Source organism: Homalodisca vitripennis, unplaced genomic scaffold, assembly GCF_021130785.1.
Source record: "Homalodisca vitripennis isolate AUS2020 unplaced genomic scaffold, UT_GWSS_2.1 ScUCBcl_7519;HRSCAF=15247, whole genome shotgun sequence".
Taxonomy (NCBI): Eukaryota; Metazoa; Arthropoda; class Insecta; order Hemiptera; family Cicadellidae; genus Homalodisca; species Homalodisca vitripennis.
The window spans coordinates 7,799-35,798 of NW_025783642.1; the positions used below are offsets into that span (position 1 = coordinate 7,799).

Genomic DNA, 28,000 nt, shown 5'->3' on the forward strand with positions numbered 1-28,000 from the left:
GACTCCGACTCGGCGACTTCGACTGCTAGACACCGACCGAAAGACAGCGACCGAGAGACATTCTCAAATCCCTTGATTATGAGATAAAAAATGTAATAAAACTTGTTAAAAAAACTGAAGATAACACACTACCTGGAAGACATTGTAAAAGTAAAACACAATTAATACATATTTAAAGCATTTATGATTTAAAAAATTAAGGTCCAAAATTGATGCATTATGTTTGCATATTGAATGACTCCCAATAAAGTAACTAATAATCAATAACATGTACCTTTGTCAAACAGTTCAAACTGTAGTCATAACACTACAACGGTTTCGACTTATGACATCAATAAGTATTAAAAGTGAGGATTATCCAACTGGAGTCATCTTAGTTTAAAATTTAGGAACACAGCACAAAACACAAGAATAAATAATAAAATACACAACATTTGATAGGTCTATCACAGATGAATACTAACTTGATACAACATCGTGGCTGGCTAAAGACAGGACAACTCTCACTTGGTGCTTCCACTAGGTGAACTGGAATCGAAAACAAAATGGTTTGACAAGCTGGTCATTGAACTTAACCAAGACATTTATAAAATCAATTTTTTGTACCAAATTTCAACTTTTTTGGGGATATTTTGGGACAGTATTTGTTTTCACAAGCTACATTATATAGTTTAGATATTTATATAGATATATAAAACTTTTTGTATAAATATTTCTGGTTCTGGGAGTCATGTTTTAATCTTCAGTAAATGATAAGGGCAATTGTAATAAGACTGATTTTGTATACAGCCTAAAACTGGAACTAATGAATACAACTGTAACACTTCTGATACCAGTACATCATTTTGAACCTTGACATATTAGTTTTCTGTTATAGGTTGTTGTGACAGCTCTAAAATTCTTTGTCAGTTCAAATGTCACTAAAGAAGATGAGGAGGATAGTGACTCAGATGTAAGTTTAATATATATTTTTTTCCTAATGCCTAAATTGTATTGTGTCTGATGAAAATAAATAATGTTTCCTATTAATTTCTCTGTTTTATTCAGCTAGTTGAGTTTTGTTTCTACAGTGAAGAAGTCCTGAAATTTCTTTATTTTGATTGGTAATAAAATATAAGAATATTGTACTGTTAAGGTGAAATTAATAGGATATTCTTACTAAAATGGTGGTGTGTGTAATGTATGCGGGTCGACACTGTACTCTCTATGGGTCGGGAAGAATAATTAAACTACACATTTAGAGTAACATTGCTCTAGGACCGCTCGTAAAGGAACGGACGGGACGCGGAGGTTACATGACGGTGTCTGGTGGTGGACTCCGGGTGGACTGGTGGCTGGCCAGCTTGGACCGTTGGTTGTAGGGTAGTGGCGTGATGTGACGTCACAGGAGAGCAGCCTATGAGCATTCTTTATTCTTTTAGACCACATCGTATGTTACATCGCCTGACAATACATACTGCCAACATCACTGGTGCAGACATTAAATATCACTATGGATACCTACCAACTTAGTACTTCTCACACTAAATACACTACAATCCTCCCCCTTAAATACATAAGTCCCCTACAATTTTAGAAATTTATCAATTACAATTTGTTTTACAATTCTCCAATTTTAAATCAATTACAATGAATAAGAAAATTGACATTATACTCTTTTATTTTTGTAAGTATAGATTATAGAGAACAAAATACAACTCAATATAATCATTTAACACAAATCACAAACACTTCAATCAAAACCAATAAAATCAGAATATAGCAATTAATAACACATTGAATGAACACAATTAACAAATCGATAATAATAATGCTTAAACAATATTAATTATATACAAGTCACAATTGGGTTGTATTTACAAGTCCATTTTGACTAAAGGTTTACGATCCCTTAGTGGGTATCGTCTAACAGGTGTCATTTGTTTGGGTGAAACGCTGGAACTGTTATTGTTTACATTTGTACGTGGGCTGGGGCTTTGGCCCCTGAGCGTTTCTGTTATTGTTATGGTTTTGCGGAGAGGGGGGCAAGGTCGTTGCTAAAAGTACTGGCGACCTTGCGCTCGCTCTGTCCCGCGACTGTATATCGATCGTTTCCTGCGTGTGCTCTGTTGCCACGCTTGCGTCTGGGAGTCTAGGCATTGTTGTCAACTCAGACATTTCCGGACTACACTGTAAACCTACCAACTGGTCGATATGTCGTTTCCACCTCATGCCCGTATTCAGTTCAACTAAATACGTGACTGATCCTAATCGTGAAACTACCACACCTGGTATCCACTTATTTCTACCTCTGTAATCTCTGGCTATGATTGGTTGTCCAATAGCTAACTGTCTAGTTTTACTACCCCTATAGTACAATCGTTGTTTTTCTTGATTATCTGACATTATTGCTTTAACATTTGGGCGAATTAAATCTAACCTAGACTTTAGCGATCTGCCCAACATTAATTGAGCTGGCGATAGATTGGTAGTAGAATGCACTGTATTTCTATACGTGAACAGGAAGTTACTCAAAGCTAATTCTAAATCCTTGGAATTATGAAGAGCTGTTTTCAATTTATTTTTAATAGTTCTGACTGACCGTTCTGCCAAACCATTGGTTTCTGGGTGGTATGGTGGTGAAAACGTGTGTTTGATACCATTTGACATCAAAAATTCTTTAAACTCTTGACTGGTAAAAGGTGGTCCGTTGTCGGACACTATGTGGTCTACAATACCATACCTACTAAATAATTCCCTTAATTTCACAATCGTGTGAACAGCTGCCGTTGAAGCAACGGGCAACACCTCTGGCCACTTAGAGTACGCATCTTTTACCACCAAAAATAACTTGGACTGAAAAGGTCCAAAAAAATCAATATGAATTCGAGACCAAACTCGTTCCGGAACATTCCAATGATGCAGGAAAGCCTTGGGCGGTTTTGCTCGTTCCTCCAAACAGGCTGCACAGCTGTTAGCTAGTTGTTCTATGTCCCGGTCGATATTAGGCCACCATACATATGCACGGGCTAATGCCTTCATGCGAACAATACCTATGTGTGAAGTATGCAATTCGTTCAGAATGTTTATTCTGAACCTTTTAGGTATTACCACCCTGTACCCCCACATTAGGATTCCTTGCTCCAAGGTTAATTCCGACTGTCTAATTTCAAATGGCTTTAGATCTGGTTCAGTTACAATAGGCCAACCTAATTCTACATAGGATATTACCTTTTTGATTTCACCATCTACCATTGATTCTCTTTTTATGTCTACATAGCTTAATGGTATGTCATTTTCAGCTAAACACTGCAAATAGGTACCTATGACATTAATATTAAGGTCATCATCCGAGATTTCATCTTTAATCTCCCTATTTACAGGTAATCTAGATAAACCATCGGCATTGCCATGGTTTTGGGACTTAACATACACAATCTCATATTGGAAACCACTTAAAAAACAAAGCGTATCGTTGTAACCTACTGGCTGCGAAAGCAGGTAACCCTTTCTTTGGTCCAAAAATAGCCACTAAAGGCTTATGATCAGTCTTTAACAAAAACTGTGTACCATATAAATATTGACTAAATTTCTTAACACCAAATACAATGCTTAATGCTTCCTTATCTATTTGTGAATAGTTTTTCTCAGCGCTATTTAACACTCTACTTGCGAATGATATAGGTCTTTCTGTACCGTCGTATTGAATCTGACTCAAAACTGATGCAATGCCATATGGACTAGCATCACTGGCTACCACTAGTGGTAATGCAGGATCATAATGCGCTAAAACTTCAGCAGAGATTAACTTTTGCTTAATCTCTTGTAGTGCCTTCTTACATGCTAAATTAAATACAAAATCGGTATCCTTTCTTAACAACTGATACATTGGGGTTAAAATAGTGGATATCCTAGGAATGAAACGTGAATAGTAATTAACAAGACCAAGGAAGGCTTTAAGCTGTGTCACATTTTGAGGTTCAGGTGCCTTGACAATTGCTTCAACCTTACTAGGTGCGGTATGCAACCCTTGTTTACTGATAACAAAACCTAAATATTCTAAACTGTCACAGAAAAATTTACATTTGTTCTTGCTCACTGTGAACCCATTGTCTTCAAGTCTTTGACACACTAGTCTAAGTCTATGCATGTGTTCCTCATTGTTTTTACCTGTTACTAGAATGTCATCTAAAAATACAGTTACCCCCGGGATACCTTGTAATGTTCGTTCTATTATTCTCTGGAATATTCCCGGTGCTGAACTGATACCAAAACATAGGCGATTGTAAGCATACAATCCTTTGTGTGTGCTAATTGTACAATACGTTTGACTATCTACATCTAGTTTAAGCTGCTGATAAGCTGAAGATAAATCTATTTTAGAGAATTTTTCTCCGTTTTGTAGGCTGGCAAATATTTCTTCAATTTTCGGTAACGGGTGTCGGTCTACCTCCAAGAAAGGATTTACAGTTATTTTATAATCCCCACAAATTCTTATTTTCCCATTAGCCTTAATAATTGGTACAATGGGAGTCCCCCATTCACTGGTATCTACTGGTGAAATAACGTTCTCTTGTTCTAGTCTAGTCAGCTCGGCTTCTACTTTTTCTTTAAGTGTAAAAGGTAACGTCCTAGGTTTAAAGTATTTTGGTACTACATTTTCTTTTAACTTTAATTTAACTGGTGCACCCTTGAAACATCCCAACTTATTCGTAAATACATTTGGAAACTCATTGTACAGTAATTCTACTTGTTTGTTGTTGTTGACCACAGACGGATTGACAGATGTTTGTTTGTTTACCTCTACAGGTGTGTTGTGGCTTCCACTGACAGGCGTGCATGCGTCTGCCGCGCTGCCGCCTGCAGTTGGCACAACCCCCACCATGCTCGTGCGATCAGCTGACTGTACATTGTTTACATTACTAGGCACTCTAACTGTTAAATCTAATGCTTGCATCCAATCACGCCCTAACAAGGGATTAGCCCCATTAGCTACGATGTATAAAGCTAATTGTTTCTCTTTACCTTTATGTTGTACATTGACCATAACCTTACCTAAAGGCCTGATCTTTTCATGTGTATATGAACTTAATACTAAGCTAGTTGGATACATGTTTATATTTCCTAACTTAGTCTTACAATCTTTTTCTGACATAACTGAAACACAAGCTCCACTATCGACTTCAAATACAATTTCCTTACTTTCCACTAATAACTGTACCGTTATTGGCTCAATTTTATTAATCTTAGTTTCTATTTCTTTAACCGTAAATAGATTGGAAATGTCATACACATCGTCATTGTCTTTATGTTTCCAGTGATTATCTGAACCGGACTCTGCTGATTCTTTACTTTCCTCTACATAGTGCTGCCTACCTTTATAAACATATTGCTTTTTATTGCTGTAAAACTGTTTCCCTTTAGCTGAAGGCTCCTTAGACCTATTTGTAAAAACATTTGGTTTGTTCTCATTAGGTTTGTTAACATAATTTTTCGATCTACAAACTCTTTCAAGGTGTCCCTTCTTTTTACAATGATTACACGTGTACTCACGAAACCGACATTGCGATGCTGTGTGTGATCCTCGCTTGCCGCAACAATAGCAGGTGATGTCTCCCAGCGCCTTCCCGCCGTCCGATGACCGTCTCGCTGCGATGCTCGCCGCCTGTGTCCTTTTCGGTATCGACCCGCTGCTCTGCATCCGGTGAATACGTCCTCCTGCAGTTGTCATCTGGGCCGCCCCCTTCTCAGCAAATTCCATTGCAGTAGCTAGTTGCACGGCTTTTTCATAAGTGAGGTTCTCCTCCCCGAGAAGTCTTTTCTGTATCTGTTGGTCTCGCAGACCCGCGACTAATCTGTCCCTTAAGTAGTCTGGCAATTTATCACCAAATTCACAATACTTAGATAACTGTTTTAAATGCACAATATAATCGCTAACCGTTTCATGATCCAATTGATTCCGCCTACTAAATTTAAATCTTTCCGTGATAAAAGAAGGCTTGGGATGCAGATGATTCGCTATAGTGTCCACAATTTCCTTGTACGACTTGTCAGACGGTTTGTCTGGTGTAATTAAGTCTTTCAGTAACGTATAGGTCCTTACACCCATAACTGTCAACAAAGTGCTTAGTTTCTTTGAATTATCGATATCATTACAATCAATAAAAAACTCAAATCTCTCTATATAAGACTGCCACGATTCTTCCGCACTATCAAAATAACCCATAGACCCGATAGTTGCCATTTTGTTTTCTTGTACACTCCGTAATAACTGTTTAAAATGTCCCCGGTAAAAATAATCGTCTAACGGCATTAATTGCAACGATTAAAATCAGCTTGTGCGCTGCTTACACCAAGAATAGTTTATATCGATCGGCGTACCTTACTACTCCCGACCGTTGGAATGTCCGGAATGTCCTTGCACATTCGCGGTTATTTGCACGTGTTCATTACGCTTGTTGCCCTTCCGCACTAAATCACTGTAATTCACTGTTGCAGTTGTTTTCCTCGTCGCCACTGTAAGCGACGTTCCACTGTTGCAGTTGTTTTCCTCGTCGCCACTGTAAGCGACGTTCCACTGTTGCAGTTGTTTTCCTCGTCGCCACTGTAATGTATGCGGGTCGACACTGTACTCTCTATGGGTCGGGAAGAATAATTAAACTACACATTTAGAGTAACATTGCTCTAGGACCGCTCGTAAAGGAACGGACGGGACGCGGAGGTTACATGACGGTGTCTGGTGGTGGACTCCGGGTGGACTGGTGGCTGGCCAGCTTGGACCGTTGGTTGTAGGGTAGTGGCGTGATGTGACGTCACAGGAGAGCAGCCTATGAGCATTCTTTATTCTTTTAGACCACATCGTATGTTACATCGCCTGACAATACATACTGCCAACATCACTGGTGCAGACATTAAATATCACTATGGATACCTACCAACTTAGTACTTCTCACACTAAATACACTACAGTGTGTTACTCAATCACATAAAAATACTGGACCGATTGTACTGAAATTTTACATGCACATTCTTAGGGTTCCTGGTTAACATATAGGCCAATTCTTATTTTGAAACCCCCTCTGGGCTTCACTCCACTTGTCTATAAAGTTTCAAAACATTCCATATTGTTCTTTAACCCTAGAACTGGCAATGGTGTCACTCTGTACTGGCGGCTCTATTTTAACAGCTTCGCAGACGTTTCTTATAATGTATCACATTTCATAACTGTTAGTCCAAATATAAGCTGTTATATGTCAATGTATTCACAACTATATGGAGAGCATTATAATAACAATATCTTATTGTTTCCATGGAAACATATTTTTTTTTTTTTTTTTTTTTTTTACAAAATGTAAGAAAAATGTTTTTTTGAAATTTTTTTGTAAATATTCCGTTGTGTAACTGCTTAGCAATAAGCTTTACATCAAAACCGTAAATGTATAATTTATTCAAAATTTTGTCCTGATTCCAAAATATATAATTATTGTAACTTTTACCTCAAAACGTATGTGTTACAGGGCTTTGTATGAAAAAGCACCCATATTTACTTATTTCCAAAATGCGTACATTTCTAAATAAATATTATTGTTCGTGAGTAAACATAATCTCTTGACTGCATTAATACTTATATAAGTATGACAGTTAAAACAAAAATAAAATAAAATAATAAATTTTAATCTTACCTTATTTACATATGTACAATATATACAAAGTTTCATTTTTCACTCAGCGTCACTAGATCCCGCCCTGCGAGCTCTCTATGATCATTTGATTGGTCTCTAAAGTTTTTCACCCATACTGAACTACTAAAACTATAACCTAAGAAAGCTAAAAAAACAATAATAACAACACCAAATACTATTGGATTCGTAACCTCAAACACTAAACCCGGCACTTGTTTACAGTTTCACAACAATGTGGTTGACCTGTACTACGTTCACGTCAGCTGTCAAAAAAAAAAAAAAAAAAAACGATGTTTTTAGGGTAAACAAAGAAGACAATAATCAAAGTAAGAACAGTAAATCGGTACTATAGTTATTGCTCTTCCAGAATATATCAAATAAAAATCATTTATATGATCTTAATTGCCTACAATTTCAATAACTGTACATGTCTACTTTGGCGACGAATATTCGTCGTTGCCAAATCGGACGGGCCTTTGGCGACGAAAATTCGTTTCATACCAGCTCTAGGGTTAAAGTAGTATTATTAATTGAAAAAACCCTGTTAAATCTAATCAACTGTTCTGTTTAAATATTGTTTTATGACAGTACAACCATATGTTTAATTAATTTAACCACTATTTTCAATTTGAAGTCTTGAAAGCATAGAGAAACCTAATAGTAACAGCACTCCTTATTTCAACCTGTTCTGTAACTGCTGTTGAGCACAGATTAAGAAAATATCCAGGCAAGAAAATTAAAAGTTTTAGTAAAAATATACTTTTAACTGTTCTTTTGAGTAAGTATTAAGTATGCAGTGCATGGTCAGTACTGTAATGCAGATATCAATGACAACGTTACTATCTAACTTAACTATAAATTAAAGTACATCATAAAACCCATCTTAGTTGTCTTTTGATGGAAGTAGACTTTTCAGACCTGTGTATGTATATATGTAATGTGTATAATATATATATGAAATGTCTTAATTAATGTATCAATACCAAGTTTTTGTGACTGGTACTTGATGTCTCTAAAGGATGTTTTGTTGATTATTAACTGTAAGCTTTACATGGTTCCAAAGTAGTGTAATAATTTTGTCATATTTGGTACTAATATTCATGTAGCAGGTGCAGTTTCAATCAAACTGATGTTGATTTATGTGTAGGACGAGCCAAATACGAAAGAAGTGGCAATGGCCAACAAAGTTAATAAAAAAACAAGAAAAAGAGAAAAACAACTCAAGAAAGTAAAACAGCTAGTCCAGGTACGTGGAATATTGAGAACATTAATTATAAGAAAAGTTTCTATGTTACTTTCTAGTTTCTTTTAAGGTTACATCAGCCTCAGATATATTTTCTAAGACTATTGGTCAATATTTTTTGTGGTCACTTTTTCTGAGAAAAATTATTTGTTAATTCCTAAATTTTAATCACTTGCTTAACTTCATGCAAAGTAGAATAAATTTCAAGTCTTAATCTAACTTAATATTTGTCTTTTTGTATTTGTACACAAGAACATTTGGCCACATACTGACTTCCAAAAGTAAAACCCACTTGGTGATTTAATGTTTTATCTAACTTGGTATTGAGTGAATTTCATTCATGCATTCATATGAAAAATGCTTGGCTCCAAACATTTCACCTCCTTGAATTTCTTAATTCCTTCTGATGAGTATATAGTTTTGAAATAATAAATTGTATTACAGTATTTTTATACTAGTTAATAAAGATTTCTTAGCAGCCTTGAGTATACAAATCAGTTAACAAAAATATTTGTGTATACTTAAAATAATAGATTTATAACTTATAGTAAAACATTGCATGTAAAATCTTATTAAAACATTAAAAAGTTTGTAACATAGTTTTTTTTTTCTTTCAGAAGTCGAAAAAGAAAAAAGCAGCAGCTCCAGTTTATAATTTCTCAGCTCTCCAGCTAATCCATGATCCTCAAGGTATGTCAGAAAAATATCACAGAGTTAACAAATTCACTTCCAAAAGTTACAGTAGCATTGTGTGGTGTGTGTGCCAACGGTGGCAAGTAGTAGTCTAAATGTTAATAGTCAATCTAAATTATTCTCACGGCAATTTGGTTGAGTCAGAAGACAAAAAAAGAAACTTTACTGAAATTAGTAAAATCTTTTAAATTTATACTGTTATTGTGTAAACCGTTGTCATAATTACAAAATTCATCTCAAAATTCATTTTTTTATAAATAATATAAAATAATTAATTCTAAATATGTTTGTTTTTGAAGTGCCGGCAGTACTGTGGCCATCTTGATTTTAGCCCTGTAAGAACAATGTTAAACTTCAAGCACTTTTACGCTCTTATTGCTAGTTGTAGAACTATGTGAGAGGTGATGCATTTAAAAGATATGATAAATATGCATCCAAACACTTTTAGTTAAAAAAATTTATTGGTACTTTTATGCAGGGAAAATCCGAAACATTTTTGTACTTTTATCATTTAAATATTTAAAAAGTGTGATTTAAAAAAATAAAAACTATAAGGTGTTTGGATACATATTAATTATACCTTTAAAATGTGACACCACCTATGAGTGTACTGCCAAAAATAAGGGTGTAAAAGTGTTTAAAGTTTAATAAGTGTTCTTATGGGGTAAACTCAAGGTCGCCTCACTACAGCTGGCTGTTAAGATGTAAAAAAATTACTAAACTTGTATTCCACGTAACTAGTGTGAAAAATTCTTACTTATTCAATAATTATTGAATTACCTTTTCTAATTTTTATTAACTTTAAAAACGGAATTAGCAGAGGAATGAGATTCTTAATTTTAATTTTACTTCATATAGCGTTGCATGGGAATAAACTTTGGGTTGTATTGGGATTGTTTTTACAATGTACTTTGAAATACACAAAAAAGCACTCTAATTTACGGCAATCTGCATTTAGGTTTAACCATTAAAGCTCTGAAAAAAATTTGGTCCCAGTTCAATTAACGTGCATTTAGTGTTTTTTTGCCAAAGTTAAATTTATTTTCTATTTCTTGGAAAAAGAAATAGCAATCAATGTTTTTTAAAGGAAGCTCTACAGTTTTACACGACACAATTTATATGTGGGTACACAATATGCATGCCACACCTTGCACCATCAGACAAGCCGTCAAGAAAAATGGCACTGGTTTTTTATTAATTTTTCACGTGAAATACAATTTAATTTGTTTCCTGACAATTACAAATCAATACATTTACGCATTCCTACACATTCCCAGCATTTTTTAAAATTATAATGTACAGAATAAAGTAAAATAAGACAATGAGGATATTCCAATATGCTGCATTTTTAAGGGGAATCATAGGAACTGTTGATTTGTAGTCTCCCATTATTGGCTGTTTGATTATTGTGTCTACTCCTTCCATTCTGCACCGGCTAGTACGAGAACGTGCTACAAGTCTTTCGTAATTCTTTTCATGTTGTGATAATAATGAGTTAGTGTTGCTTTTATTGTTTAAGAGTTTTTTTAGTCTTATGTTAGTATAAATAACTAAAAACTATAATATATAATTCAGTGTAGTTATTTATAAATATTGTGTACTAAGTGAATGAACAGTTTTCAATACCTTGACTGCATTACGAAACCTTCGGGGTCTCGTTTTACATGTTCCGATCGATGCGAGAAGAAATTTCCCTGTTCTTTCAGTATTTTCATTTGCAATATTTCAACTTCTAACTATTGGCCTTACAAAAAGATTTGTATATTTACAATTTTTGTTACAAGATCTATGGATCTCATAACACATATGTAGCCTGCTTGTGATTGTAATATGTAAATCTTGTAATTGTGGGAAGTCGAGTCAGTTTCATTTGTAAAGCTGATCATTCATATAGGTACTTGTGATCGGATGGTTCGATTCTTGGTTCTCCCATTGTTTCCTAGTATAAGAATCTCACTACCTCATTTTTTTAAATGACCTAAACATTGAAACTTTTAAACTTTAAATTAATAATGAATTAGTAGCAATAAATAATCTTCCTTCACAAAAAAATAAATTATGAAATTAAAAATTTAATATAACTTTGTTAGTAAATCATGTTTATAACTGTTTTGTATGTATTGTACATTGAAATGTTTGTTACAGGTTTAGCTGAGAAGCTATTTCATCAGCTTGAATCTACCCATGAAAGGTTTGAAGTGCGTTTATTAACAATTGACGTTATTTCAAGATTGATTGGCTTGCATCAGCTAATTCTCCTAAACTTTTATCCTTATATTCAAAAATTTCTTCAACCACATCAAAAAGGTAATTTAAAAAAATTCTTTTAAAAGAGTGTGTCTAGTATGTGTAGTGTCATAAAATGTATCAAAAAGGCTCTTGCAGATCCATTAAGAATTGAATTAAACCTTGGCACTTGAAGGGCCACGATAATTCCTATGCCAGCTTGAGTTTGTTTTAGTTAGAATTGTATTTTCAGCTCAGGAGACCAGAACTACTGTCTGTTGCAGTTTCTGTGTGAGCTTGGAGATAATTAGTAACTTCCTTTGTTCCCTGAGGTCAGATGTCCAGCACTAATAATATTTTCATCAGACTGGATGTCAACCCTAACCAGACTTACTAACTTTTTTATTTTATTCTGAGCAATTACTGAGAAAACACATTGGCCAGGAGTGCTGGACACTTGACCTTGAGATGACATTTTGGTAAATGTACTATCAAGCTGACACAAAAATGGCAATCTAAGAAGACAATTCTTAAATTACCTTTGGAAGAGTAAAGAAATACACTGCCAGAAAAGTACATATCACTGAAAAATGTCTTCACACTGTTTGTGCGTTTACGAGATAATATATAATTAGTGAATACTTTTAAGTTTATAAATGAACTAAACTATAGCTAATATATTATGGAAACCCGATGGTTACAAAGATATACTTTATTTTAAATAGTATTATTTGATGCATGATCATTTTCTTAATTTCTGTGTAAGTAGTGTAATAACAAAAAATGTCTACTCTGCCGAATTACGTGATATGACCATCTCCATTCCCAACAGCCGGTTGTGTGCAACCTCTGTCAGCCATGGACAGTCCAAATTGAGGCTCTAGCTCATTCGCTGTTGAAATAAGTGTATGGTGATGAATACCTGACCAGCACACAAGTTTCTAAATAGTTTGAATAGTTGAAAGAGAGAAAGACTCTTGGTTAAGTATAAATGGGATTGCTTAGACTGTAATAATTGACGAAGAATCAATTTGACAGGTTTTACCGGAACATCATGAATGAAGAATGAATATTTGTGCTGACACTTCGAAAAGAAACCACTAATTTAATTTAAAAGTTATAATGTGTGGTAAATCGTAATTTCTCATTTGTGAAACAAAATATAAATCAATACTCTGAAAGAGCCACATTTTACTGATATTGAAGAACGCTTGATTTTCAATAGAAAAATTAACAATAATGATTATCTTTAAAAAAATATGTATGTTGTTGTGTGTACATGAAATGTGTGCCAGAAGGTTGAACTGTGAATAAGGAGCTCTGTGAAAAATAAGGACCTAAGTAGTGGGAAAATGATTGATCAGCAAAACTTCCTCTGGCCATACTGTTTTAGTTGCCAGCACCGTTGTTTTTGGGCAAAACATAGGATCGTGGAGTTTGGTGTTGATGGCTGGGTTTGATGTTGATACATCCACTCTATTCACCATACATTACTCCGAATGACTTTTTCCTTCTCCTAAAAGATAAATCTTCATTGAAACAGTGGAAGCTGTTCGAAAGAAAAAGAGACAGATTCTTTTAACATGCTTTCAGAAGATAGTAATTTTAGACATGGTTTTGAACAGTGAAATCCTCTTGTGAAGTGATGCAAGGGTTTTGTGTAGGAGATTATATGAAATAAATATAGCAAAAATAAAGAATGTTATAGCCATAAACACACAGGTAAAAAATGGTATTTTCTAAGCATCTGCTGATTTGTTACGAATTGATCCAGATACAATCAAATCAGCCCTAACTTTTTTTTTAATAAAGTAATGTTTATTTAAATTCTTGTAATTTTGTATTTTTCAGAGGTCACAAAGTTGTTGGTGTATATTGCTCAAGCCTCCCATGAACTGCTTCCTCCTGATGTGAGTGTACTTTTTGTTTGTACAAAATTGCAAATAAATTTATTTGATATATTTTTTTCATTTCAGAGCTTAAGTTTTATTTGCTAACAAATAAATGTATATAAGAACTATTCATAACTGTGAAGTGGTTGTTGATGAGATCTGACTCTCTCAGTGATATTCTTAATGAATCATGATTTTATCCATTGGTTGTAAAACCTTTGCCATGTATCTCAGTATTAAAATTTTTTTTAAGGCTAACTAGATACTATCAATGGATGTTCGTAAACGCTTTAACAAATATTATTAAACCATCTACTAGTGTATTTATTTATTAAATTAACACTGAATAAGGATGAATTACCTTTTCAAGTTTGTTAATTGAAAATTATAAATTTTCATCCCACATTAAGGCACATTTTAATAAATGGAAACTACCACTAATACAGTAGTATTAAACTGACGGTTAAATAAAAATATTGTACATGTTTGTTGTAGGTTTTAGAGCCTGTGTTGAAAACTCTGGTCAATAACTTTGTAACTGAAAGGAACTCTTCAGATGTCATGGCTATTGGGTAAGTTTTAATGACAGTTAGTGGATTAGGGGTATTAAACAAACCAACAGTCAAACATTTGTTGCATTAAATTATTTTATTTGATATAATTTGTTATAGTGTGTATGTGTATCTTTAGCCTTCAATTTCTTGGCTACAATGTCAAAGAAAGAAAATCTTAAACAAAATATTTTAATATGTATTAATTCTTTTTCTATATATATATATATATATTTATATATATTTATTTATTTATTTATAAAATATTAACATAAAATATAATTTTACAGATTTTGACACTAGAGTGTACTTATCTTGTAACATATAAAATATCATGTCATGCCCTTGTAATTTATGATAATATTTAGGCTGAATGCAGTTCGGGAAATGTGTTCACGCTGTCCTCTTGTGATGAATGAGGATCTCCTGAGAGACCTGGTGCAATACAAGTCACATAGAGAGCGTAGTGTCATGTCATGCCTTGTAATTTATAATAATATTTAGGCTGAATGCAGTTCGGGAAATGTGTTCACGCTGTCCTCTTGTGATGAATGAGGATCTCCTGAGAGACCTGGTGCAATACAAGTCACATAGAGAGCGTAGTGTCATGTCATGCCTTGTAATTTATAATAATATTTAGGCTGAATGCAGTTCGGGAAATGTGTTCACGCTGTCCTCTTGTGATGAATGAGGATCTCCTGAGAGACCTGGTGCAATACAAGTCACATAGAGAGCGTAGTGTCATGTCATGCCTTGTAATTTATAATAATATTTAGGCTGAATGCAGTTCGGGAAATGTGTTCACGCTGTCCTCTTGTGATGAATGAGGATCTCCTGAGAGACCTGGTGCAATACAAGTCACATAGAGAGCGTAGTGTCATGATGGCTGCCCGTTCTCTCATCCAGTTGTATCGTCATACCATGCCAAAAATGTTGCACAAGAAAGATAGGGTAAGGTTGCTGTACGAGTGAATACTAGTCAAGTATACTCGCCAATATTTTAAGTTTTTTAAGTCAATGCACAATGCACATATAATTATTTAATTAGATATTTTTCAGTTAATATTACTTTAGTTAATGTTCTAAGTTATACATTTGTAATACATTTTGAAATAAGAAGATTTATTACTTTTTTAATAGAAAATAGTCAGATAAACGCAATGCTTTACTCTAAGAATACTGGCAAGCATGCAATAGTATACTGTAATAGAGTTTTGTATAGTAGTTTAACAAAGTTTTTTATAGAGGTCTGATGTATGCTATCATTTAGTTCTAATGCAGCCTGGGTCTAATCAACGTTTGTCCTAGTCCATGATCCTTTTTGATTTCCATTACAAAGTAGATTACTTCGTAATGTAAAACTTTATGTTGATACATTACATATGCTATTTCCAATACAAATATTTGTTAGTTAACTAATAATAGCCTATTTCAAAATGTCAACAATTCTAATTCCAATTTTTTGTAAAACCTCTAATTCTCAACCCTTGAAGCACATCAATTTGGGTAATGACATGTCATTTTTCTTTATTGCCATTTCTTTGCACTTAAATATGTAACACAAGCTTTGAAATGAATAGTACTTTACATAAAACCAAAGTTATTTCTGATAAAGTAATTAAAATTGTTTATAGCCTATTTTAAAGAAAATTAAAAACCTTTTAATACAATATGTATATCTCTAAAAAATGTTTTCAGAAATGTCAAGATAGCTATCACTCAACAATTTGTTGGCCCACATCCACGCCACTTGCAACTAAGTTAGTAATTGGTGTATTTTCATCTACAGAACGATTCCTTTAACTCATTTTCAAATCAAATAAATGAAAATCTAATATCAACTACTTTACTTTATACTGTTTTAACCTAAAAACAATAAACAAGGTGGAATATTCACAACAAGTGAAATACAGCTGTCTGTGACAGTCAGTTAGCATTCAGCTGAGATGATTTGCAATTTCTCAATGACAGACTGATAAAATACAAAGGATTGCGAAACGTTCTATTTCGTTGCAATACATCTTTTTACGCTAGTCTGTGGAGTTTCAAAGTATATGGTAAAATAGGTGGCCAGTAAAATAATAAAAAGTGGATGTCCGCACTATATGTTAAAAGGATTAAGGGTTGATAAATAAAAACATATTCATAAAATAGCCTATGGAAACATTGTATACAAAGTATATTTTGATTTAGTTTGGGCTGCTTAGCTGTTAGTTCCATTTCCAGTCTCAATTTTATTTGTGTTTAATAAGTCACTCTTGTTTAGCGTTGTCTACTGGGATAAATTTGATTATTTTTAATGGTTCTTTTAAAAAAATAGCACAACGATATAGGACTTAAAAATCTACTTTTTATGCCATGTGTAGTAGATTCACTTTCTTAAGGTATCTGTAAAAAATTTTGATTGTTAGCATAGGTTTACATATGATCTTAAAGGTATTGATGAAATGAATCAAAGATATAACAAAATTAATTGGACTACTCCTATAGACTATTTGAAGTTTACGAAAAGTAACAAAACTAAATATATTTTTAATATGCAAAGTTTATTAAACAGCGAAGTTAAAAAATGAGTTTAGGATAAAGATAAACTAATAAAAGTATGAGTAACAATCATTTTTTAAGTTGTCCTCAAAATGTAAAGATATTAACACAATCATAACAAACAGATCCAACAATTGTTCTAATTTACAAATTTATTGTAGGAGATCTCAATTTACAAGTTCAGATGCTTTACTTTTCTTTTAAAATATATTAAATTTAGTATGGTGCTTAACATGTTATAAATAGGCTATTTTTAGGATAAAACTTAACACATTTTTATATTGTTAATTTTTTAATAACAAAATTGTGAACCATAGAAAACAAACTAAATGTTATGCATGTGCTGTGTATTATTTTATGTCAGTTGGACTATAAATAGAAATGTATTAATTGAATAAAATTTGTTTTTCAGGGAAGACCAACAGAAGCATCAGTGGAGCTAAAGATGAAAAACTTTGGAGAGATAGATGTACAAGAATATGTCCCAGGGGCAGAAGTTTTGCTTGAAGAAAACAAGGTAGGGCCTGAAGTCTAACAATACAGTATGTACAATATTTTCATATTTAAGTATATGGAATATCAGTTTTTCACTATGGTAGTTGACTATTTCACTTTAAATGGTATGTATTATTTTAAACAAGTTACTTAAGAGCAAATTTTATTTGAAAAAATCTTGAAACCTTATTTCATTTATTTAACATTACGTGAAAATCTATAACATAATAACAAAATTGTAACAAAAACTTCAAATATCAGTAATAGCTGTAAGATATTTATTTTGTTCTGAATGAATCTTTAACCAATTTACATGGTTTGACGTCATGTGGAATTGCCAACTTACAACCTCATTACGTGGTTTGACGTCCATAGAACACAACAGCTCGTTATGTGGTTCTATCTTGTAGCTATTTATAAGAGAATGTTGTAAGCCAAACAAAGAACATATGTTCTATTTCATTTTTAGTTTTATTTTTCTGAATATATATTCAATGTCAGCAAATTGCATTTATGGTGGTATGAGTAATGTATATATGTGTGTGTGTGTCCCGGGTCGGTTAAATATTTTAATTATAAACTTAATTATAAAATTAATTATAAACCCAAAACTGTTTACAATTAATTGTTGTTGTGGAATAATAAGTTTCGTTATTTCTGAGAGGGATTGGAGTTTTGGGTTAGTAAAGTTAAAATCAAAAAGCTCATCAGTTTATTTTTTACATTAACCTAAGTTGCAAACTCAAGCCATCTTTAACCAACTGTCATTTTTGACTTGGTTATCCGTTTGAGGTCGGGTTTGCGGCTCTGTACTCTACTAATAAAGACCTTTTATTTTATATGCATATCAACCAATGCTTACGTTTAAGATTTTCTTCTGACTCCTGGCGGGCCGCCCCCCTGAAGAAGTAGCGGATCACTGAATATGTGATAAAATATATTTTTATGTCCAGTAACTTTGTGTAAGGTTTTGTAGCTCTATTTTAAATATTTTGAAAAATTTTTAACCGACTCGGGACTTTTTGGACCCAAACTCTAGCCATCTTTGAACGGCTGCCATTTGTGACTCGGTTATCCGTTTGAGGTCGGGTTTGCGGCTCTGTACTCTACTAATAAAGACCTTTTATTTTATATGCATATCAACCAATGCTTACGTTTAAGATTTTCTTCTGACTCCTGGCGGGCCGCCCCCCTGAAGAAGTAGCGGATCACTGAATATGTGATAAAATAGATTTTTATGTCCAGTAACTTTGTGTAAGGTTTTTGTAGATCTATTTTAAATATTTTGAAAAATATTTAACCGACCCGGGACTTTTTGGACACCCTGTATATTATATACAATTATACATATTCAGGATGTTTCAGAACTATTGTCGGATATTCAAGGGGATCATTAAGATTACAATAAATTCATTTTTATCTGTACTTGGATCTTCACTTATATGGAATTATATTGGAAACACTTATACGTACATTAACCAAATGTTGCATGGATGGTAGCAGTAATAATGTATATTTAAAATACATAAACTTAAATTTCATATCTCCATTTCAATATGGAGACCATTTAAAATGTTCGACTTAATGATCAAGTTAGAAGAATAACTTTGTTTACATGTTATGAAAGCCAACAGCATATGTTTAAGTAAAACAAGGGGAAAATAACTAAAATATTGTAACTTTAGTGAAGATGGCAGGTACACTCTGCAGTTATTCAAGCCAGTTCTCAGTGTAGAAATTTAAATTATTTAGGTGACAAGACATTTATTAACTATCAAATGTAGGAAACTATTGCTTTGCTTTAAGATTAACAAACAGCTGATTGTTTGGAACTTGTGCATAATCTTATCAGCTGTTACAGTACATACATTTATTTATTTTACCATTGTTATGTTTTTATCAAAGCAATTATTGAACTAAACAGACATGTTCTGAATTATTAGCGTAATTGAGTCCTTTATGTGTTTTGCTGTATGTTGTATATAGTTAGTGATGTTTAAGGGTTTTCCAGAAAACATATTTTTAAATAAAAAATATACATACTTTCAGACAGAATACGAAAATCTTAAAAATCCAACTATAGACAAAAATGAGTTTACTTAACCATAAGAACGATCCTCTAAAATATCCTATAATAGTTCTGAAACACCATGTATATATATACATAAATACATAACAGTTAGTTCTATAACTAACTATTCCTGGACATGACTGCTGACTGACCTATCACGCATAGATATATGTCATTCGTTCTGTAGCAGACAAGGAACCAGTGGTTATTCAGCATTTTTCCACCATCACAATAAATATGGAGGTTGCAACAGTTCTAAGATGATTCTGTAACAATTTTTTAACTACACAAGTCTTTGACTCATGATGCTTTTTATGCATGATGCCTATCCATGTCCTTGTTTTGAAAAGGCTTGAGTGCGTCACAGTTGTAGAATTCTTCACCACTTAGATAATATAAGCAGACCACTAGAGCATTGAGTAAATAAGGAAGAGTTAAAGTGATAACCATTTTTTATCCCTAAATTTCTTCTTATCCCTGCAATATATTTGAGTCTTGAGTGAAGATGTTTTATTAATTGATTACAAACCTGTATACAGTGTAATCCAATGTATGTTATTTTATAGGCTGAGGAACAAGACAGTGATGAATCAGACTCAGACAGTGATAATGAATCGTGGGTTGATATTTCACATTCTGAAGATGAAATTAGTTCAGTCGTGGAAAAGGACAAAGATATGAACCAAACTGATGAAATTGATGGAAAAGATACAGATTTGTCAAAAGAAAAGGTAAATTTATTACAAAGTAATCTAGCTTTCCCTGTAGACTTAATTTTGTTGTACAATACAGGTAATTTGAACTGTTAAAAACCAAATGAAATGAATATATTTGTAACTGATGTTAAATGTTCCGTTCTTAATCTTTAGTTAATCTCATAATTATTATTTTTAATGTGCAGGTAACAATAAAGTATTTCACAGTAGTGTACTAGTTTATTGTTGTAATGTAATGTTATTAGTTAAATCAGTTTTAATCAAAGCAGACTTTGAATATATAAATGCTTAATTATAAAGGAGTATGACATAATTAGTTTATTATTCTAGTTTGATAATTCTTAACTGTAGAAAGTTTTGCGGATCACAAGGCGTGAAGCGTGTTCATAATTTTGATAGTCTTACTCCACCCCTCCCAAGGAAGTGAAAGTTTGCAAGAGAAATTTTATTTGAAAATAAACTAAATTTGGCTGTAACAGAATGTACTGTAATGGTACTTAGCTATTAACTCTGAAAGAAATAACTCAACCTGTTTCTTTCTCTTCTGTCATACTTTATATTAGAATATTGATAACCCAATGGGACTGATACCTTTTTGTTTGGTATTTTTAGGTAACATAGCCACAAACTTTATCATGTGTTGTAAATTTCTAATTTTACTATCATATGTAAATACTATGGATTGTTTACTAAGTTGTTGGTTGATTAACCCTTTAGTGCCAATGTCAGGGTAACCGGGTGTTTTTAAAACATGCATAAATTGCCAATGTTCTGTTTACCGTAGTTTTTAAGAAAATATAATACATTATTTTTGTACATATATTTTATATCAATTTGCATTAAAAGTAAATGTACTTTCTGTTAAGCATGTTATATAGTGCACGAACACAGCTGATCAATCAGTAACAATGACAGAAGTTTAGGATTAAATTGGCCGGTTGTCAATGAAGTCTTTGTTTTCGTAGAGTTTTTCCAGTCTGATGTTTAGGCGAGTGCTCTGTTAGAATGTTGTTGTTATGTTTACGTTTGTTTATAACTATAATATAATCAAATCGTGTGTAATTTAGGCATGCAGTGAAGTATTATGAATCGTTGAAGGTGCCCACTGAGTGAAAATACTCGGAAGAGTAGTGGAGGAAGAATACCTAAATGATAACTTTGTAACTAATATATCTTTTATCATGAAAATATTTGTAAATAGTCAAAATCATGTTAGGCCTATTCTTTTTTACGTTGCTATATAGTTATTATTATGGCTATCACTCATAGAAATGTAGTACAAGACATGGACATTTTGCTAATCAAGATAGAATTTTAGTTCCTTATAAAAAAAACGTGAGCAGTGTTTAAAAAATCCTATATTTACAAAAAATATAGGATTTTAAAATAATATAGGATAAAAATTAGATGGTATGTTTAAAATAAAGTGTTCTTTTAGTGTGCTTGACTTTGTTGAGTGTGAGAATTTGTTAGAACTTATTTGAGTGTCAAACCAGAAAATTATAAAAGGAAAAACATTTTTAAGATTTTATTGTTATCTTTTATTTTTCTTATAGTATAAGACATTTTTTAGAATATTTAGTGTTAATATACACATTTTTGTACAAAAAAATTATAAAACTAGGCCAATAAATATCAAAGTTATGACATTCATTATAATTGTATGTAAATTGCTAAAAATGGCGTTGGCACTTTTGGATAACACCTGTAAACATACACTTGGCATTATTCATTAATATTCCAAAAAAGTGTTTGACACTGAAAGGTTTATAAAGAATGTTATAGAAGTGTTTGTAAGTTTTACTAACATAATTTTATAGTTATGGAAATATGTAAAAAAATAAGCTCAACAATCATTTTGGCTCCTAAATTATGAAAGATAATAGGAGTACAGCAATTTTTAAAGTAAAAGATACTTGGACTAGATATTTAATTGGTTAATAATTAATTAATTATCTAATAAGTATCTTGAATATGTCAAAAATGGAAAAACTGCAAAGGAAATGATCAAACGTAAACTGTGTACATAATATCTTTCAGCATAAGAGAACATTTAATACATTATATTTAAGAAAACAAATGTTGAATATACAATGTAAAAGTAACTACAGGTTGTACAAGATCATTTTTTAAATTTTATACATTAACTTGAGTGTACTTATAAGAGAATAATAAGTGTGCCATCTTCTGTTGACTATGTTGCAGTGTTACAGTATTTTTGCAATGATAATTATAAAAAAAGGATATATAATATTGTACTTTCTCGTTATTATTCACTGCAGATGAATCACAGTTCATTTTAAAAACACGGAGGGATTTGAATCTCATAACAATTTTGAGATTCACTTTTATTACAGAAAAGACTATAACATTTAACACTATTTTCATAATGTACATATTTTATTCACACTTAGTTTTGAGTGTTCAAAACTTGCATGCACGCTGTGGTAGGCAGTTTATACGAACTCCCTGTATATGAATAAAACCTAAGGTGCTAGTTCAATATTTATGAAAGTTGTGCCATTCAATAACTGTGTGTAACTGTGTAAAAGTGTACACCAAAGTAGGCATTCAAAGAGTTGTATTATGTTCAAGTTTAATTATTTTTTAAGGCATCTCTCGTTTTTTCATCAGATATTCATTTGCTAATACAAGCTATTTGTATTAGGTTTTTTTATAAATTGTACAAAAGCTAATACAAAAATCCATCTTTAGGATTTAAAAAATGCATGCTAAATTTTGGTAGAATTTCGTTTAAGTTTTTGATAAAGGAATCATAACACTAATTTATTCATAATTTTGTTCTAGGATGACTGTAAAGAAGCTCTAGAACTGAAAAAGAAACAAGCTGCTGAAGTAAGTGTAATGCGTATTCTTACTGATGACGACTTTAAGGAAATTGATGCTGCTCTGATTCGAAAACAAGTAGAGGCTCCCAAGAAGGGAGTCAAAAGAAAAATGGAAGACTTAAAAGAAAAGTAAGTAATTTTTGTTAGTGAATGTTGTTAATAACAATTGCCACAATGCCTAAAAGTATGATATGTTCATTTTGTCTATAAAGAGATTGATTAATTGTAATTAGTAAATTGACAAGAGATTTATGTGAGCTCAATAAAAGTCATTAAAATAAACATTTTATTCCTAATTCTATTGTATAGAACACTCTATATAACATTGACAAATGGCAAGTTTATTAAATCTGACAAGACAAATTTATGCACATCAGTATATTTGTTTTCTGTTTCAGAAAGGAATTAGTGTCTCTAGCAGATATTGAAAATATTTACAAAAAAAGAAAACATGACAGACAAGCTCGGATTGAATCTGTAAAGGTAAGTTAAGATTTAAGGTGGTTATTATTTAAACTAAAATAGAGATGCAAACCTTTTATGTGATTCACAGAATAAATTTAATGTTTTTTTTTTAATTGTGTTACTCATTGACTAATCTTTATAAAGGGCCATAAACTAATAACTCAAAGATCAAGGAAAATAAAGGACTATAAATCTTACAGGTATTGGTCTGACTGTATATTGAGAATGCTTTGTCCTACCTAACTCTGAATGATGTATCTTAGTTTATGTAGACATACCTGTACTTATACCATACTTCTTCTTTGTTAATGTACATATTAACCTAGATTAGCAACCAAACATCTGCCCAAAATGAGAATACCACAGACTATTTTCTCCTAAGTTGAAATAGTTTATTTCTCATACACCTTTGTTTCTATTGATTTGATATCAGTTTTGTTCTATAAGAAAAAATTTTGCCTACCAGAAAAAAATATTTACTAATAAAAGAATTTCCTGACATTTGCTACCACTCAGTGGCTAAAAAATGTCCTGTTTCCTTATTTGCACTGGATGAGTGAAAATAATTAATTTTTGTGTATATTTTAACTTGAGCAAAGCTTTTGATATTGTTAATAAAATATCATTAACCCTTCAACGCACTATTTAATTTGAACTGAACACCCCCTAAGTGGTCCACTTAATTTCTTGTTTTTTCACAGTTTTGTGAAAACATTACCTATACATACATTAAATGATTTTCTGTTAAGCCTATACTTGTAAAAGTGATTGTATTGCTAAAATATAAGTATACCCATCATAACTTATGAAATAAAGTAATAAAACAGGCCTAGGCCTAAACAATAATCCAAACCAATTTTTTTTAAAAACTAAATCTAAAACTGTTTCACTTCATTGATGCACATACGAGTATAAACTCACAATCAGATTTGTCCTAAACCACAGTGAAAATCACTTTCAAACAAAATAATTGCTAAAATTACACTCAAAAGTAACATTATGAAATAGTATGTAAATATAACCAAACAAATAAACAGCTAAAGACAAACAATAACATCGTCATGCCAGCAGACAAAGTCACGCCACCTTGATCGATGTTTTTCGTCTACTATAAACTACATGTTGAACGGCTTTCGATACATAGGTATCGATAAACCGATAGTTCATTTCATCTTCTTTCCAACAATGTATAACTCTAATGTATTACACCGAAAATAACCGAAATATATTCGTTATAAGATCGGACTGCGCGATGCGTACAGCCTACGTCGCGGGCCGAGTTCAGCGGTAAACGCTAGACGTACGGCGTACGTCACGGTCCGTCGAAGGGTTAATAAATAAATAAGTTATAATATTTTGCTTTCAGAAGCAATGTTTGCAATTTAATCATACTTGGTTAGTGGGACTCATTCAGTTGAAATTCTATTCCGTAATACCAATAGGTGCATCTTGTGTCAAAAACTGATGAAATCATTGATTGTCGAGTTTCTTAGAGTATTGTTCTTACACTGACCCTTTTCTTAGTATTGTTGTGAATGACATCAGTAATTGAGTGCCCAATACTGTCTTCTTTGTATTTGATACTTTAGGATCAGCAGAAGTTTGGCCCACAATTGGAGGTGTTGGCCAGCAACATAAGCTTTTGAACTATTAGAAGAGTGAAACAAATGACCTTCTTTTGCTAAGTGACGTATGCTTTTAATTCTTGATGCTAAACCACTTCAAAGGGTAACTGGGTATTAGAGACATGCAACTCGAATAAATAGTGGTAGACACTTTTGTCATTAAGTGTATTTGAGTTAGGAGAGATTCTGAAGGATAAAGATGACTTCGCCAAGCTTACCTTTAATTTATACCAGTTATTCACTGAAGTCCAGGCAATCATACTAAATCACATCCAGCAGGTCATAACAACTGCAGTATTATCAGCATACACCAGAAGTCCAAGAATATTTTGAGTCTCTTTTTATGCATCTAGTAATGAGTAGTACATTTTTTGTAGGAATAACTTAATGAAAAAGTTTGTATACTTGAAATATTTCTGATTGTATAGAAAACTGTATAACCCTTCAAAAAGTGTTATTGTGTAGCTTGTTAAGTTTTACTTTTAGGAAAAAAACCATTTCATTTTAATAATAGAATTTTATTTTTTATTTCAAGATTCATAATATTATTACGAAAACTAAAAATCTTTTACTATAAAGTTGAAAATGAACATTACAAAAGAGATTTACTTTTTAGAATAATAATTTATTTAGCTATTTTTATTGTTTTTTTTTTATATTCTATTAAGTGCAATGTTTAATTATGCACAAATTTTGTCTATTTGAGAACTTGGTTCCTAATCCAAAAAATAACAAAGGAATTACTTTTTGATATTTTTTCCATAAGTATGTCTTTAGTATAGTTTAAGAAAATATTTATCTAAGAAATGTTACAATCATGAAAAATAAATATAAAGTCTTACGGAAAAGCTTTTTAAACATAAAAAATTTAGTCTTATAGAACTTGATATTACAAATTGGTTTTTATTTTATGTTCATAACTTTGTTGAAGTAAAATAAACTAATAACAATTAATTTACGAACTGGAAAGATCACGACTAGAAGCTTAACCAAACGAGAAAATGTGTGGCTTGGCTTCACAACCACCTCTCTCCCCTGTTACTTTTGTTTTGACATAAATGCAAATTCTTTATTGCTGCCAACTTGTTACTCAAAATAACGCTGCTGCACATCAATGCATTTAGTGTCTAAATTGTACATTGGTATTTTCTTCAGACAATTGCTCAATAAGTAAATCTGAAAATGAAGATCACTATTTACATGTCAATATATAGGCATACCAGTATAGAAATACAGATTGTAAGAGTTTATAATGAATCTTAACAAAATATATTAAAGGTCGAAGCAACTAGTTTGGTGCCATAAAAAGGGAAAGAAATCTATTTTTTAATGTTGGTATAGACTCAGGTTTTAGCATTCTAAGGTCACTAAACTTAAGCAAAATCGCAGTTCATGTTCTTTTATTTATTCTGTTTATTAAAACGTTGATTTGGGTACAAAACCAGCTATTGATTTCTACACAATGGAATCTTCTATTTTCATGGGTACCAAGAACATTGTGCCATTTACTTATAAAAGCTGTTTTTTTTAGTGATTGAACTTGCTCACTCGCTACATGTGGGATGCTTGATTTCAAAGACAATCATTATCACACGTACATGTGAAGTGTACGTTTTCGTGCACTTCTGATTTTATACTAATGAGGAAAATACTTTCCATGTACTTTTTTAAAAGAGAATTTCTAAAGAACTGTGTTTATTTCTTTAGAAAGGACAAGAAGGAAGGGAGAAGTTTGGCTACAAGGATGGAAGACTGAATCCCTTTTCAAGTAAAACTAACAGAGAAAAGAAGAAGAACAAGAATTTTATGATGATAAAACATAAAGTCAGAGGGAAAACAAAGCGTTCCTTTAAAGACAAACAGGTAATATATTTAGTATAACTTTTTGTTGGTTCTTTAATTGTCAATCTGAGATGTATATACATAAATACAGTCTCATAGCTGATGTATAAAATATTTAGAAAGCAGTGGTTTTCTACACACAGAAGTATCAGATAAAAAAATCTGTGATTTTGTAGGGTTATTGAATGAGTTCCTATAAATTGTACAAGGTGTGTGTTCTGAAAGTAAGAAACCATTTTAACAAAATTGTTATTTTCATATGAAAGTATATTTTTAATAATCTTTAAAAGTAAGCAGTTTTAAAAACTTATTGTAGTTTGTGACAACTGGTCAAAACGTCAACATCTTACAAAGTTTACATTCTTTACAAATTTGGCCACCCTATCATGAACACTAAGTTTCCAGTATCATGCTATTTGTATCTTGCTCAGATCTTCAAAGTAGATGTAATCTCTAAATGTTCTAAAATATTGGTATTTTTTAGTTAATTGATACAATTATTAGTGCTAATGTAACTTTACATTTAAAATCTTTAAACTGCCCCCCAAATAGCTTATTTTGGGGAAATAATTTCACTTTTGTTTCTTGGAGGGGTGTCCTGAATTTCATTTTTATGTTTTTGTCCATTGAAGGTTGAGCAGGATCCATCCATGCTTTTAACTTAATTCATTTAAATGAACTGCCATTTTGTAGTGGGTTGAGAAGGAAAGCTCTAGTTGCTATTTTTCTTCTTTTGTCAAGACTTTTTAAATGAAGTGTCACTTAATGGATCTTTACATTTTAAAATTTTGAGCCGTCCCCCAAAAATCCCATTTTGGGAAATAGGCAAAGTTGTAACAGTGACTAAAAGGTTTACTTCTATTTCCTAGTATGGTGTCCCGAATTCCACACCTCCATCTTTATTTATTTATTATATTGCTGTTATGGATCTTTTACATCTGTACATTATCAAGACAACAATAATTAATACAATATTAAGACAATTTTTCCCCATAACACATTTATTGTTATAATTTGTTCCAGATTGCACTGAGAAATTATTTGATCAAGCAAAAGAAAATGAGATGATCCTGAGGTAACATATTTGTTATAAATGGAAAATAAATGTTATTGTATGTTAATATAAA

The 28,000-nt window shown here is 32.1% G+C and overlaps 1 protein-coding gene across 1 annotated transcript; it reads left to right on the plus strand.

Annotated features, from left to right (window-relative positions):
• Positions 1-877: 877 nt before the first annotated feature.
• On the plus strand, positions 878-28,000 carry LOC124374216 (protein SDA1 homolog; the record flags this gene model as incomplete). The annotated part of the gene is made up of 13 exons (XM_046832474.1): positions 878-952; positions 8,809-8,907; positions 9,522-9,594; positions 11,743-11,904; positions 13,675-13,733; positions 14,211-14,287; positions 15,043-15,217; positions 17,223-17,327; positions 19,943-20,107; positions 22,901-23,070; positions 23,340-23,424; positions 26,739-26,894; positions 27,897-28,000. Coding segments are annotated over 13 exons (1,446 nt in total), but the record flags the coding sequence as incomplete, so codon positions are not given.